This window comes from Typha angustifolia, chromosome 15, assembly GCF_048772165.1.
Source record: "Typha angustifolia cultivar Huaian chromosome 15, ASM4877216v1, whole genome shotgun sequence".
NCBI classification, from domain to species: Eukaryota; Viridiplantae; Streptophyta; class Magnoliopsida; order Poales; family Typhaceae; genus Typha; species Typha angustifolia.
This window is the reverse complement of record NC_133253.1, coordinates 2,071,117-2,087,035: the sequence shown is the minus strand read 5'-3', so window position 1 is coordinate 2,087,035 and position 15,919 is coordinate 2,071,117. Positions and strand designations below refer to the sequence as shown.

Genomic DNA, 15,919 nt, shown 5'->3' with positions numbered 1-15,919 from the left:
CTTTTTGATCAAAACTTCCTTGTTATGTTAAGTTTGCAAAGTTTAATATCTTCTTTGTTTTTCTTATATCTGCTGATGCTTTCTTGTTTGAGCAGTCTTCTCAAACACTTAATTTAAATTAAAAAATATATGTATATTTGCTTTATTTCATTATGTCTTTAGATTGCTGTTCGATGATCATTTGTGTCTTTAAAAACATTAATATGCTATATTATTAAGATCTTCAAATCCAGAGCCACACATGCCATTTGCGGATTTGCCCTATCTATTTGCTTAATAACCACACGAGTGCGGACAAACGAACAAAACGCCCACCTTATTCGAAGACAGTTAGGTTTGAAGGTGAAGTCTTGAATAGCAGTTGGAGTTGAAAGCTGAGAGCCAACGAGAGAGAAAGAGAAGAAGGCTGCATGGCGGGGAAAAGATGGAGCCCGCCACCCAACCGTCAACTGCTGAGTTTGCTGCCATCAACTTCCTCCGGTTTAAAAAAGCTCCCTTGCCTACCATTCTTCTACTCATTTCTTTGGAGGAGGAGGAGGAGGAGGAGTCCTAAGCCCCGCTTGTCTCATTCTCGCTGTTTATCTCTTCATATTTGGTGAGTATTCCATCACGCCTTGTTCGTCCTGACAACGTGTTCTAATTTTCACACGTTCTTGCTAATTTTAGGATTTTGACTTCTTGGATGTAGTGATGAGCTCAACATTTTTATTAATGCCTGATATCAGAAAATGATGTGCTTAGTATGAAAAATTGTTGATTAAGTGATCTTTTGGCTGGCATATGGTAGTGCCACTGGTTTGAAAATTTTGAGTCGTTTTCTCTTTTAATGTTTTATTTCCGGTGTAGTTTGAGTAGTTCTCAGTTCATTGTTCGAACTTTTTAGTTGTTTAGAAAGACTGAGGCCTCCGCATTTCAACTATGGATGAGCTGGAAAAGCCTTTGCTTGGTCCTGAAAATTTCAACAGAGATGCCATTGATTTGGTAAGTAATTTAGGAAGTAAACTGGACATTCCACTCAAAAGGAAATTATGCAGTAAGGTTCACTAACGCTGATTAATTTGGTCAAGGAACGAATGCCTCTGGAAGAAGCCCTCGAACAACTCAGAACATCTCGGAATGGGCTTTCGTCAGAAGATGCTACTGCACGGTTGGATCTTTTTGGTCTAAACAAATTAGAGGAGAAGCGTGTAATTTTCCTTTATTTAGTTCCTTCTAACTGGACTTGACGATCTCAGACTCTTATTATTCTGCATTAATTTTATTCAGGAGAACAAAATTTTGAAGTTCCTTAGTTTTATGTGGAACCCCTTGTCGTGGGTTATGGAAGCTGCAGCAATAATGGCAATAGTCTTGGCAAATGGTGGTGTAAGTTTTGCAACAAATTGACACTCTTTGACATTCCCTTAGATGAGGAGCTTTCACGTTTTCTATTCATATGTTTGACATTTTAGTACTATTATCATGTAATTTTTTTATTCTTCTTATCTGAAATTCAATATTTATTTTCTGGTTTGTCAGGGTGAGGGTCCTGATTGGCAAGACTTTGTGGGGATTATATGCCTGCTGATTCTCAATTCAACAATAAGTTTTATTGAAGAAAACAATGCTGGGAATGCTGCAGCAGCACTTATGGCTCGTCTAGCTCCTAAAACCAAGGTTAGCACCAGGTTAATTTTTTGTTATGGATACGTCTTCTGCATTAGTGCTGATAGTAAACTCTCATCTTGAATGCCCAAAAAGCTGTTGCTTTATGATAAAATAACGCAGATTTTCTGAATGGATATTCTTATGCTCATAGATGGGACTATCTTGTTCCAATTTCCAATTTATGTAATCTTCAGATCGACATATGATTAAACTCTCATAAACATTATTCTGACTTACTGCATATGAAAAGCTATTCCCTGGCATTGACTTTTGCTTTCTTATTTTTAATTGTAAATTTCTATCTAATTCTGTGAGTTCAAATTTATATGGAAACACATTTCTAAAATTTTCATATATCAGATTTGAAACACACATTTCTAAATTTTCATATATCAGTAACACATGTGTATGCTTGGTGCATAGTGACAGTGCTTGACTAGACATTTTATATGCAGGTTCTCAGAGATGGACAATGGCAAGAGCAGGATGCTGCCTTTCTAGTACCTGGAGATATAATCAGCATTAAGCTTGGTGATATTATCCCAGCAGATGCTCGTCTCCTTGAGGGAGATCCTCTGAAAGTTGACCAGGCAAGTGTTTTTTGCATGCTTAAAAATGTATTACATTTTTAGCCATCTTCTTATTGAGATCTTTTCTCTGGTTATTTAATGCATGATGGTGAGCAATTTGTTGGATGGATATGAGTATGAGAATTATTACATCACTTGCTAGATTTGTTCTCTTATTTTATAAATAATCTGAATTAAACTGATTTTCAAATATTTGCAGGCCCCTCCTATAAGTGTCTTTCAAAATTTGATGCATGTCAAATAATTTTCTTGTCTTCGTGATGCAGTCAGCTCTTACCGGTGAATCTCTTCCAGTTACAAAAAGGACCGGCGATGTGGTGTTCTCTGGTTCAACGTGTAAGCATGGAGAAATTGAAGCAATTGTGATTGCCACTGGTGTTCATTCTTTCTTTGGAAAGGCAGCACATTTGGTGGACTCTACTGAAGTTGTTGGGCATTTTCAGAAGGTAAGATCATGTGAATTATCACTCCTTCGTTTGATTTATAATATTCTTACTCTGAAAGTCCCTTAACAATATAAATCTTGAGAAAATTGGAAATATATGAAATGGGAAATTAGATAAGATGGATTACCATTAGCAATTTATAGATTCAATCGGATGTGATAAACTGATAATATACTATTCAAATTAAAATGTTGTATAACCTGATCGGAATAAAAAGATTTAAGTCCAATTTGCCAAAATCTTGATGAAATGCATTAACTTAAGCACAAGTAACATGCAGTAGATTTAGAGCTGCTTGGTTAAAAGCATGTGTTACTCTTGATACGGTGTCATATGTATCACATGAACCGATAGTTATAATTCCTATTTTTCAGGTTCTTACCTCCATAGGGAACTTCTGTATATGCTCAATAGCTGTTGGGATGGTTCTTGAAATCATAGTCATGTTTCCTATCCAACATCGTTCATACAGAAATGGCATCAACAATCTGCTCGTTCTTTTAATTGGAGGAATACCAATAGCCATGCCTACTGTGTTATCAGTTACCCTTGCAATTGGTTCTCACCGCTTATCACAACAGGTATATCCTGAGGCCTAAATCAGTGTTTTTTTCCATTTTGTACTTCCACATCATGTTTATCTGCAGGGTGCAATTACAAAAAGGATGACTGCTATTGAGGAATTGGCTGGAATGGATGTCCTATGTAGTGACAAAACTGGAACACTAACTCTGAATCGCCTCACTGTTGATAGAAATCTCATTGAGGTAGAAACACAATGAGCAAATCATCTTCACTTATTTATAGATTAGAAATTAGCAGCTGAAAGAATAAATTATTTCTTTCATTTTTTATTTTCCTCATCTCTTCATAAATTCCAGTTGGGATGAAAGGCTCGGTTGTTATAGTTGTGGTATCTTTACCCTCTAGTACCGTTGCTTGAATATCTGGAGCTCGCAATGATTGCCAAGAAACTGGAACACTATCTCATGATTTTGTCTTCTGTCTCTTTCTCTGTCTCCCTATTTGATTCAAGTGACCTTTTGTTTATCACTAAATAACTATTGACTATGGGTACTTGATGAATACCACAAATCATAGTTTCTAGTTTCGAAAGTCGTTCCCGATCCAGGCCGAAACTAGGCAATTGGGATTGGCCAATTGGCTGGTTTCGGTCGTAGTACAGCAGCAGCTGTGCTGCTAGCTGTAGCCACCTGCAGCAGGCAACTGTCAGCTAGAGAGAGAGAGAGAGAAAGAGAGAAAGAGGAAGAGAGAGTGAGGGAGAGAGAGAGAGAAAAAGAGGAAGAGAGAGTGAGGGAGAGAGAGGAAAAGATAAAAAAAGAGAGAGAGAAGGAGAAAGAGAGGGAGAGAGAGGGTAAGATAAAAAAAAGAGGGTGAGGGAGAGAGAGAAAAAAAGATGGAAAGAAAGAGAAAGTGTGTAAGAAAATAGATACTTCAGAGTAACAGTTAGAGGGATAGAAAAGAAGAAAAGGAGAAAGAGATATTTTTACTTTTTAGGCTTTATGTGTGAGTGATTATTATTTCTTATTTTCTTATAATTTTTTCTAAATTTTTAGAAATTTCTCAACATTTTTAAATAATATTTAGAATTTTATTTAATTAAAATAGTCTGATCTGATACAGGCGGCCGATACGGCCAATACATATCATTTTTTCGGACGGCCGATCCCGATCCCGATACTAATTTTCGGAACCTTGCCACTAATCTCCAATATTGATTTTATTTCTAGCTATTTATGTGTAGAATCTAGATCACGATGAACAATGTGGAGTAGAAGTAGTATTTGACCAGTAGGTATAGTAAGAGGAAATTTTGCTGCTTCTATAGATGCATAATTGTGAGCCTATATATTATGCAGGAATTTGTCTATTACATGCAACCATGCTGCAATTGATGGGGACACAAAGCTTTGTTTTTGTTGTCATGTATGTACTCACTTTGTCCCTATGCTGATGCATAATTTTAATTTCTAGGTTTTCAATAGAGAAATGGATAGAGATATGATTGTCTTGCTAGCTGCTAGAGCCTCAAGACTTGAGAACCAAGATGCAATTGATACAGCCATCATAAACATGCTCGCTGATCCTAAGGAGGTTGCGAAGAGAAATCTTACCCTAAATTTTTATGATATCACCTTTGTTGTTTTCTTTTCTTCTTACAGGAACAAATACTTCAGAATTCTTATTTTGTCTACAGGCACGTGCTAACATCACTGAGTTGCACTTTCTTCCATTTAATCCTGTGGACAAACGAACAGCTATAACATACATCAACTCTGATGGAAACTGGTACCGAGCTAGCAAAGGAGCTCCAGAGCAGGTACAAAGTTACAGACTAAGCTAAATTATGGAAGGATCATTAATTCATCTAACTCATTCCTACTATATAACTACTTGCATGTAGAAACAAGTTCCTAATCTAAAAAGGTGATAAGAAATATCCATACCTGAGAATTCCTGTTAGATCATAAATATATATTTTACTTTAATCAAATGGAAACTTCTAGTGTCATTCATGGCTTGAGTGGTAGCCTTTAACTGCTGTACATGAGTTAACGTTATTGTTCTTTACTTCAGATTCTAAATCTCTGCCACAATAAACATGAAATTTCTGGAAGAGTGCATGCAGCCATTGATAGATTTGCTGAAAGGGGTCTCCGCTCACTTGGGGTTGCTTATCAGGTATAAGCAGGAGCCTATAAGATAGTGGTAAAAATATGAATATTACAGCTCGGGATACATCTTCATTTTTCTTCTAAAACCCTTATAATTGTAACTCATACATTTATTCTACTGTTTTTAATGATTCTCTGTGTCAGGTTATTCCTGAGAAAAGTAAAGAGAGCCCAGGTGGCCCATGGATTTTCTGTGGTTTATTGCCATTGTTTGATCCACCAAGACATGACAGTGCTGAGACCATTCGCAAAGCATTAAATCTTGGTGTTTGTGTGAAGATGATCACTGGTATGTCTAGGACTTGGACAATCTACCAGAGGTGAACTAGATAATAGTACCAATGGCATTGGTATATAATAATCTTCAGTTTTTTATTGCCTCCTATGCTCTTTAACAGTAAAGACTCAAATATATACATCATCTATTTCTTGATTCTATGTGCCAGAAGAAAAAATATGTCTTTTCAGCTTGCTAGCACTCCTTTTATTATAGTAAAGTACTAGTGAGAACTCCAATATTCATTTGACTCTGCATTTCTTAAAGACCTGGTATAAAAAACTTCCACATTCTTATATTAGGCTTTCATAGTAATTTAGTACGACGTGATTATTGGTTATATACTTAGATCAGACCCCTTCAATTACAACGACCACCAAAGAATGATTTCTGTTTTTTGGGGGAATCTGTCAATTCGTTAATTACTATTTTTGGGAATTTAGCAAACTTGCATTTTTACAGGTGATCAGCTGTCTATTGCCAAAGAGACTGGTCGACGTCTGGGAATGGGAACAAACATGTATCCTTCCTCTTCATTGTTGGGTCGTGATAAAGATGAGAATGAAGCACTTCCTGTGGATGAACTTATTGAAAAGGCTGATGGATTTGCTGGTGTTTTTCCTGGTACTGTGATGCTCTTACCATTTTTTTCAAGTTATACAAAATTAAAAGTGACAAACCTGACCATTAACAACCCTATTATCAGTTTTATATTATTATGAATGTTAAATATGGTGCAGTGCATCATTTGTCTGATCAACGACTCAATTTAATTTCATCCACTTGTGGGTTGTCAACATCCAGAGCACAAGTATGAGATAGTGAAAATTCTTCAAGAGAAAAAACACGTCTGTGGAATGACTGGAGATGGTGTAAATGATGCGCCTGCTTTGAAGAAAGCAGATATTGGGATAGCAGTGTCAGATGCAACAGATGCCGCGAGGTCTGCTGCTGATATTGTCCTTACAGAACCTGGCCTTAGTGTCATTATCAGTGCAGTCTTGACAAGCCGGGCCATATTCCAGAGAATGAAGAATTATACAGCTGAGTATTGTATTATCAAGTTCAAATTTTTAACGACCATCTATCTATTAAATGTTAATAATGATCGTTCTATATGAATGCAGATTTATGCTGTATCAATTACAATAAGAATAGTGGTAAGAAGAAGTTTACTATATATTTTACGAAACTATAGTAATCTTACTGCTAATGATGTAACTGCTGTAACTGTTTCTGTGCAGCTTGGTTTTGTGCTTCTTGCGTTAATCTGGGAATATGACTTCCCCCCTTTTATGGTTTTGATAATAGCCATATTGAATGATGGTATTACCTATTTACCTCCTTTCTCAATAATAGTTTGTGAAATTTCTCTATGCTTCCATTTCGCATGATAATTTCTGTGTCATAATTCAATAGCAAATCATCCTTTTATCAGGATATGTGTTCTTGTCTAGACTCTAGACCTCTTTGCTGCACAAACAGACAATAATACATGGAGTTTGGTGAGTCATACTGTACTTAAAATAGTTGTTTAGAGGATTTCTTGGAGGTGTTGCTCTTTGGTTACATGAGAGTAAAGTAATGGAGACACCAGCCAACTGGCCTTGTAACTCTTTTGGCAAGTTGCTCTATTGTCCAAATTTGCAATTTACAGAGGGCTGCTGTCATATTGATTAAAATTCCTTCAGTTTGTTTGAAGCTTTCTCAGATTGCATAGTGCTCTAACTGACCATATATTGATGGGCAACAGCTTGGATATTGAAATTGATTAATTGATAATAACATATATTCGAATCTACATGCATAAGCACATACATTTTTAGATGCATATCAGCTTACACATACAACAAACATTCATACATATGCACACATACTAGTATACATATATACAACCGATGGTCATACCGAAGGCACGTGCTGTGCACCATTAGCACACCCTCAGCATGCTCCCCTGTACTAGTGACATACCTTTAGTATATTTTTAATAAAAAAACTTAGGATATTTAAAGATATTTTTGAGTTTTCAAATATGACGATCTTTGGTTTTTAGTTTAAATATATGTATTAAAATCTATATTGTAGTCTTTTATCTTTAGATTATTTTTATAAATGATCTATTTTATTAAAGATATAGCAATAGTCAAATATAAATATCATTCAACATATTATATGATTGAATATATTCTTTAAAATTAATTTTATTTATAATTTAATATTCAACACATAATATTAATTGATAATAGTTTAATGATTAAAACCATCTAGTTGAATATAAAATGATGAAGACGATTAAAGGCTCCATTTGTTTGCATAAGAATAATACGATAATATTTTATTAAATACTATCGATAATTTTTAATCATATTAATGATAATTGATGGAAATAGAAAAAAAAATTTAATAGGCTTTACATTGGTATAGGTTGACACGCATCTCTGTCGACCGGCATAGGGGTGTGCCACTGGCACATCCCGTGCCAAATGCCATGTCATATATACTTCTATGCAGTGACGTGTCTGAGTAGGGATCTAGAGATAATGCTATATTTAGATAAGTTATAAGAGGATCTCATCATATATTCATTGCTTGGACAGTTGAGTTTAATTCCTAACCAAATTAGACTTCTTGCATTTTGTTGTATCTAGGAAAATTTTGAAATTCTGTTATGAACATCGCATGTTTAATGGTTCTTCCATCAAACTTGCTTCTTAAAAGACTTTAATTACAGAAAATGGTGTAACTAATATCTATCTCATTAAATGCTATTTATCAGGGACCATTATGACTATATCCAAGGATCGTGTCAGGCCATCTCCTGGCCCAGACAGTTGGAAACTAAATGAGATATTTGCTACTGGCATTGTCATAGGAACCTACCTTGCATTAGTTACTGTTCTGTTCTATTGGGCTGTCACAAAAACTACTTTCTTTGAGGTAGAACAAGCAATTTCATATAAAATACGTGCTTTCTTTGTTATCATCAATTTGAAATATTAGATTCTTGATCATCTTGTTATAACAATTAATGATATCTTGGTATCTTTTGTTTGTAGGCTCATTTCAAAGTGAGATCTCTCAGCAGAAACAGTGAAGAGATCTCATCTGCTATATATCTGCAAGTTAGCATCATCAGCCAAGCTCTTATATTTGTTACACGCAGTCAAAGTTGGTCTTTTATGGAGAGACCTGGTACTCTTCTACTGTGTGCATTTGTGGTGGCCCAACTGGTAAGGTTTCTGAATTAACTAATGGATAAAAGTTTGAGAACATCAGTGGCACAATACATTTGCCTATTGCAATAGAAACTACCTTATTTCCACATATGTTATCGCATTGGTATAACTGGAATGTATTGCCTATTTGGAGGTATAATTGGAATGTATTGCCTATTTGGAGGTATAATTGGAATGTATTGCCTATTTGCCTTGATCCTTGCTTTAGGTTCAAGGGAACTAGCAGTGCATGTAAACCAAATGTGGGTACAATATTCTTCAGGACATTCTCAGTTTGATGTTGCAAGCATGTTTTGTTAAACTTGGTCTTGTCGGAACATTAAACAATTACTTAAAATTGTCAAACTTCTTTTTGACTTTCAAGCAACAGAACCCTCATTTCAGTGCAATCATTGGCATGATTTTGTCTATCAAGGATCTTTAGTAGCTGATAGATCCATCTTTTGTAAATCACACTGCATTTGATCATCCATACAGACTTGACCTAAGTTGTTTCTGGGTGCAGGTGGCTACCCTTATTTCTGTATATGCACATATCAGCTTTGCTTCAATTCGCGGAATAGGCTGGGGCTGGGCAGGGGTTATATGGCTATATAGTTTGATCTTTTATACTCCTCTAGATGTAATCAAATTCACTGTCCGATATGCTCTCAGTGGTGATGCATGGAATCTGGTATTTGATAGAAAGGTGTGTACATTCAAAAGTTCATCACTCTATTACTTTAGTTTTCCCTGCAGTTCTTTTAGCTGAAAGATATTTGCTCTTATATTTTTTGGGGTTGTAACTAAATGGCTGTCCACTGCATATATTTCTCATTTCTACTCTTGCCAACCCAGTATTTTGCTGCCAGAAGCTATCTAGATAGTTGAATCTTCATATAGTTATGTCTTTATATACTTTTATTGGATCTCATGCTTGTAATTATTCCCTAGCTAGTTAGTTAACTCTCCTCTCGTGCTCTACTTGACAGACAGCCTTTACTTCAACGAATGATTATGGGAAGGAAGATAGGGAGGCCAAGTGGGTGCTCTCTCAGAAAACTCTACTTGGGTCTTTCTCTTCTGATTTTGTGGGTAATGGAAGGCGATCTTCGTTAATTGCTGAACAGACCAAGAGACGTGCTGAAATAGCCAGGTAAAAGCAACAGCAATAGCAATACAATAGATAACTTTCATAATCAGATAGTAGCTGATACTGATAAATTTCAACTTAACAGACCTTTAATTTCCCCCAGAGATGGAAGCTTCATGAATCCATTCTTTTCATTGCACTTATCTATCGTATATCTGAATTCCTAAGCATCTGAAGTTTCGCTTCTTCATACTCATTACATAATAGCAATCTTGTTTAAACCTGCCTCATGGCATAGAACCAAATTAACATTATGCATGCACCTACATGATTACGAAGTAACAGAATATTTACTCATATTGCATTGTATACTAGAAATTCTGTAATGCTATTGACATCAATATATGAGATGCATTTTGCAGGTTACGAGAAGTACATACGCTAAGAGGGCATGTAGAATCTGTGGTGAGGCTGAAGAACCTAGGTGCAAATGTTATTCAGACTGCACATACCGTTTGATTTCCAAGAGAAAGATTGCTGCCGTTTCAAAGAGATCGATTTAGTTCCAGTCTGAAACACAATGTCAAGTTCATCAACCAATATCAGCAGACAGTGATGTTGATGAAGGCAATTGTGCAAAGTACTTGGCAAAATATTCAGCTGCAAAGATTTTTGGTTGCTACTTTTCTGAACACATCTTTTTCTTTTTTCTTCTCCCAGGATCTTATGAAATATATTCGGGTTCAGATGTATTTACTTGAGGTGATAGTTGCAGTTTAACATGCACCTTTTGTTACTCATTAAGAAGGTCAATAAACCAATGATTCAGAACATTTTTTTGTTATGTTCCTAAATTTGATGAGATAATGAATGGAATTATGATTCCTGAGCTTGTAGTTTAACAATTAAAGGAGATTCAAGTTCCCTGCATAACAATTATTCATTTTGATAGATCTGCGCTTAAGCTTTCTAGTAATTAATAAATTAATATTATATTAGAGTAGATAGTTCTGAGTTCGAATCCACTTGTTTAATTAACAAATCGCCGCTTAACTTAGTTTTAATTACTTGAGTTTTTAAAGTAATTGATGAGTTAATAATATCACTGACATATATTGCAAAAATCTGGCCTCACAAAATAAAAATAAATGAGTGACTTTTCTCTTAATGACAAGATCCTACTACCCCTCTAGGAATTATGTTGATATAACTATAATTGTTACTTTTAAATATATATATATATATATATATATATATATATATATATATTGTTACTTATATGCATACTTTTTCTTTCATAAAGTAGGAAATAATTAGCAAAAAGGATAACTACCTCATCAAGCAACTTAAAGTAAAATTAGAGTGTGGCACGTGATGGACGGTGAGGATTAAATCGTACACTAAAAGCAGTCCAAAAAGAATAATATAAATAGACGAAAGAGAAGAAGCCGAAGAGAAGCGAAGAAAGAAAGCAAGAGAGTAAAATTTATAGAGAAGAAAGCAAGAGAGTAAAATGGCGCCGGAGCCCGAGGTCGAGATGAATGAGAAGAACCCTCCACCTCTCGATGAAGACGACATTGCCCTTCTCAAGACCTATGTACTCTACTCCTGTGATCACTTATCGAATCTTATGATTTGATGTAGCTTTGATTGGATTTGGATGTTAGATCTAGGTTTCATGTTTCTAGCTTTTGGATGTATGAATCTACGAATCAAAGAATATTTTTAGATTTTTTGTGTAATTTTATGGATCTGAAAAGTGCTCTGTATTTTGTGCGATCTCTCTTAAATCCTGGGTGCTTCTTCCTGTTTCGTAGCTTAGGGTTATCTCGTCCAATAATCGGTTTCTCACGTAAACTTTAATATTTTTTTCTGGTATAACAACACCTTTTATTTACTTTTTTTTTAAAAGACATTTTTTATGATCGTATTGCTGATCGTTCTATCTCTCTGTTGTTTATTTTCACCTTGTGGTTTAAAAATATTTTTTTTTTGGCAGGGTTTGGGACCTTACTCTGTGAGCATCAAGAAAGTTGAGAAGGAAATCAAGGAGATGGCCAAGAAGGTCAATGACCTCTGTGGTATAAAATATCTCCGTTTGCTGTTTCTTTTTTCATTTCCTCGTATAATTCTTTTATTGAAGCACTAGGATCTTCCAATGGAAGATAGCAACTTTTTCCCACGGTTAACAAGCATTTGCTTGAAGGAGCTGATTCCCTCAATGTTGTAATTGTTTATTTTTCCTTCACTTTCTAGCTGGTGAGAGCATTCTTGGATAAGGAGCTGATTCCTCATGTTCAGCTTGCTTACACTCCTATTTAAACCTTGTTCTCCATGTAGCTTACATATTTTGAGGACCTTATTTTGTTTGTCTTCAATAAGTGAATTAGCTGTCTCAAAACAATATTATTATATGCTGGTTTCGTGGTGCTTTTACTGCCTTTCAGCAATACAGAACTTTGTTACAGATATGCTTCGTTGCTAGCTATTTATCTATGACAGTAAGTAGAAGGTTGGTTAATTTGCAAATGTTTGTTTGTTTTGCTTTTATTTTTCCATTTTTACTGTTGGGTTTCCGGTGACTATTGTTCCTTTTCTGTATCATTTAGCTATTATATGTAAGCATCAAAGCAAATTTTTTCATATATGTTATCGTTTTCTACTTGTGTTGTTAAACATCAGGAATTAAGGAGTCTGATACTGGTTTAGCGCCACCAAGCCAGTGGGATTTAGTTTCTGACAAGCAAATGATGCAAGAGGAACAACCACTTCAGGTGTGTCCTGCGTAATTCTTAGTTTTTGAATTAATTATTTATCTAACTAGTCTATTTGTTCTTATCTTGAAGGTAGCAAGGTGTACAAAGATTATCAGCCCAAACACTGAAGATTCTAAATATGTTATAAATGTTAAGCAAATTGCAAAGGTATATATTTTGATGTTTTAATTATTTCCACATTTATGAAATTTAGATATTTGGCTAAATGAGCTTCAAAATTTTAAGTATAATTGCCTTCTCATATGCAGTTTGTTGTTGGTTTGGGTGACAAGGTCTCACCGACAGATATTGAAGAGGGGATGCGCGTAGGGTAAGATTCAGATGCTAAAACAAAGACCTTTTTCTTTTCTAAACAATGTTATTCAGTTTTATCTTGGTTATATTGAAAGTTGTTTCCATTAAAAGGGTATTATTAGGATTGCTAATTTATAATTCATGTCCATATGGACATGGGAGAAATATTATAAATTGTATATATATTTGGAAATAAGGAAGAGCTGTTAGAAGAAAAAAAAAACATAGGTCTCAAATGATTTGAAATGGGACAGGTGAAGGATTTGTGGGAGTGGTACCAACCATTTTCTTTCTAAAACCTAAAAAATCATCTTGCTCAATGTAAAAGAATACAGAAATGGGAAACAGTCAGTATGGTTGTGCAGGTGGTTGGGAATTTCCCTTGTAATTCAGTCAATGTGAGGTTGCATAATACACTTAGAGCATCTGGTTGAAGGTCTGGAAACTATAAAAGGTTGTTGAGGTAACTCAAGAAAGGTTAGAATTGTTAGCCTAGGACATGTAATGTTATTCCATTAGTATCTCGCTAAGCATGTAATGTTAAAGAAAGCTTGAGATAGTTTTAATTTTTTTAACGTAAATTGAGGTAGTAATTGCTATATATATTTATATTCATGTTTTTTTCTCTAAAATGCAGAGTTGATAGAAATAAGTACCAAATTCAGATTCCTTTGCCACCTAAGATTGATCCAAGTGTTACAATGATGACAGTGGAAGAGAAACCGGATGTTACGTATAATGATGTTGGTGGATGTAAGGAGCAGATTGAAAAGATGCGAGAAGTACGTATACCTAAAAGTTGTGTTGCATTATCTTATGAAGATAGATATTTTGGCTGTCTAGAAAATTCTCTTCTTATTTTTGTTCCTTTTTTTGGTCTTCTTCAGCATCTTGACATGTGCAGGTAAATAAGTTTTGTGTTTGGAAATTTTCTGATAAAATGTTTGGTCACTTCAGGTTGTAGAGCTTCCTATGCTTCACCCAGAGAAATTTGTCAAGCTAGGGATTGACCCACCTAAAGGAGTTCTTTGCTATGGTCCCCCAGGAACTGGTAAGACGCTCCTTGCCAGAGCTGTAGCCAACAGAACAGATGCCTGCTTTATCCGTGTTATTGGAAGTGAGCTTGTTCAAAAATATGTTGGAGAAGGAGCTCGGATGGTTCGTGAACTTTTTCAGGTCGTCAAGACTCCAAACTTAAAATTGCTGGCTTATATCTGCTGATTTTATAACCAAGATCATGTGAGCTATGAGTCTTCTCTGTTAGATTGACAATCTTAACCTAATGATGGCTAACTAAGTTCACATTTGATGTAGATGGCTCGCTCAAAAAAGGCTTGCATTGTGTTTTTTGATGAAGTTGATGCCATAGGCGGTGCTCGTTTTGATGATGGGGTTGGTGGTGATAATGAAGTTCAGCGCACTATGCTCGAAATTGTTAATCAACTTGATGGTTTTGATGCTAGAGGAAACATAAAAGTTTTAATGGCAACGAATAGGTCAGCCACCTTATCATGTATTATCTGAAATTATCCTTAATTCCTTATACCGAGTAGTATCTATATCATCAATATTTAAGTCTTAACATGTATCCTTAATATTTAATGTCTTAGCAATGTACCTTGTGCATAGAAAAAAATGTATTAGTATCAGTTTTAGTATTTTCCAAGTTTGTTCAGGTCTATTTTCTTATATAGTTATATTGCTTATTTTCTACTGATCACCACATTTCTGCACCTTCATTTTATTGTGGTGATCAGTAGAACTTTTTTTTTCCCATTCTTGTCTTTAACTTCTTTTCAATCACTTCTTTTTTGTAAGTCATGGGCCTTGTAATTTCTCTATGCAGAGTTTCTTTTATCTTCCTGAATGCCAGAATATTCAAGAGAAACCTAATCTTAATTTTTCTCAACCATAAATAATGCAGGCCAGATACCCTTGATCCAGCACTACTACGTCCTGGAAGGTTAGACCGCAAAGTTGAGTTTGGCCTTCCCGATCTAGAAAGTCGAACACAGATATTCAAGATCCACACAAGGACAATGAATTGCGAAAGGGATATCCGGTTTGAGCTTCTTGCTCGCCTCTGCCCCAATTCCACTGGTACGCACAAATTACTGTATCAAATTTATTGTTGTGCTATTTTCAGCATTGATAAAGATGTTTGATTTTCTGTGATGATTTTCAAGCTGATTGCTGCTAATGCATTTGGTGACTTTTCGTGCAGGGGCAGACATAAGGAGTGTCTGCACGGAAGCTGGGATGTTTGCTATCCGTGCACGGCGGAAGACTGTCACAGAGAAAGACTTTCTTGATGCAGTAAATAAAGTCATCAAAGGCTATCAGAAGTTCAGTGCGACACCCAAGTACATGGTTTACAACTAACTGATGACTACCAAAAGAGAGAAGCTGCTGATTCAGTATTTTGTACCGACCATCTTATTCATTGATACCTTTAATCTATCTGAGATTGTGACTTCCATGCTCTTTAGATCTTTAAGTGGAATCTCGCAATTCAGTTGCTGATGGAAGGGCAATTATATTAGTCTCTGATTTGATAGGAAAGTGGTTCTCCATTTATTTTGATGATGAAAACACGTTTATTTGAAATTAATCAACAATTTATTTTTTGGCTTTATTGCCTTCAGGGCGATGACCAGACCCAAAATCAAAGGTTCTTTTCTTTCTCCAACTTGTGAGAGTTCTTGATTGTTGAGATCTTCTTTACTTGGTAAACTACTTCAGCTTTGAATTGATCACTAAGTTTTAATTTTTAAATTGGTTCTCCATTTGTTGTCAGTTTGATAACCAACTCGGAAGATCTCAGTTTGATAAATATTGAGTTATTCATTTTTGGATTTATGAAAATGTACCATGTTTAAGCAAC

General features: G+C 35.3%; 2 protein-coding genes across 4 annotated transcripts; both read left to right on the top strand.

Moving 5' to 3' along the window:
- Positions 1-439: 439 nt before the first annotated feature.
- Positions 440-10,853, top strand: LOC140777707 (ATPase 10, plasma membrane-type-like). Of its 3 annotated transcripts, none has more exons than XM_073122005.1 (22): positions 440-595; positions 884-981; positions 1,068-1,187; positions 1,267-1,365; positions 1,519-1,656; positions 2,103-2,237; positions 2,504-2,683; positions 3,058-3,264; positions 3,331-3,450; positions 4,679-4,798; positions 4,902-5,024; positions 5,282-5,386; positions 5,524-5,668; positions 6,119-6,280; positions 6,461-6,699; positions 6,784-6,816; positions 6,901-6,982; positions 8,433-8,593; positions 8,713-8,886; positions 9,398-9,580; positions 9,864-10,027; positions 10,387-10,853. In XM_073122005.1, exons 2-22 carry the CDS (start codon positions 919-921, stop codon positions 10,481-10,483), a joined length of 2,850 nt encoding a protein of 949 aa, XP_072978106.1. In that variant the 5' UTR covers positions 440-595; positions 884-918; the 3' UTR covers positions 10,484-10,853. The 3 variants fall into 3 exon arrangements, with proteins under 3 accessions (XP_072978106.1, XP_072978107.1, XP_072978108.1); XM_073122006.1 differs by having other exon boundaries at positions 2,103-2,241; positions 2,508-2,683; XM_073122007.1 differs by lacking the exon at positions 440-595 and having other exon boundaries at positions 943-981; positions 1,068-1,147.
- Positions 10,854-11,410: 557 nt separating this feature from the next.
- LOC140778280 (26S proteasome regulatory subunit 7A) lies at positions 11,411-15,725 on the top strand. The gene is made up of 10 exons (XM_073122919.1): positions 11,411-11,561; positions 11,964-12,045; positions 12,647-12,738; positions 12,811-12,888; positions 12,990-13,051; positions 13,673-13,817; positions 13,993-14,211; positions 14,350-14,531; positions 14,960-15,135; positions 15,260-15,725. Exons 1-10 carry the CDS (start codon positions 11,478-11,480, stop codon positions 15,415-15,417), a joined length of 1,278 nt encoding a protein of 425 aa, XP_072979020.1. The 5' UTR covers positions 11,411-11,477; the 3' UTR covers positions 15,418-15,725.
- The last annotated feature ends 194 nt before the right edge of the window (positions 15,726-15,919 follow it).

Excerpts from the sequence above, each read along its gene's own strand:
- LOC140777707 (XM_073122005.1), top strand. The coding sequence starts at position 919 with ATGGATGAGCTGGAAAAGCCTTTGCTTGGTCCTGAAAATTTCAACAGA. Across the intron at positions 3,451-4,678 it reads TTGATAGAAATCTCATTGAG|GTTTTCAATAGAGAAATGGA; the intron begins GTAGAAACACAA and ends TTTAATTTCTAG. Across the intron at positions 6,700-6,783 it reads AGAGAATGAAGAATTATACA|ATTTATGCTGTATCAATTAC; the intron begins GCTGAGTATTGT and ends ATATGAATGCAG.
- LOC140778280 (XM_073122919.1), top strand. The coding sequence starts at position 11,478 with ATGGCGCCGGAGCCCGAGGTCGAGATGAATGAGAAGAACCCTCCACCT. Across the intron at positions 12,046-12,646 it reads GAAGGTCAATGACCTCTGTG|GAATTAAGGAGTCTGATACT; the intron begins GTATAAAATATC and ends GTTAAACATCAG. Across the intron at positions 14,212-14,349 it reads TGGTTCGTGAACTTTTTCAG|ATGGCTCGCTCAAAAAAGGC; the intron begins GTCGTCAAGACT and ends CATTTGATGTAG.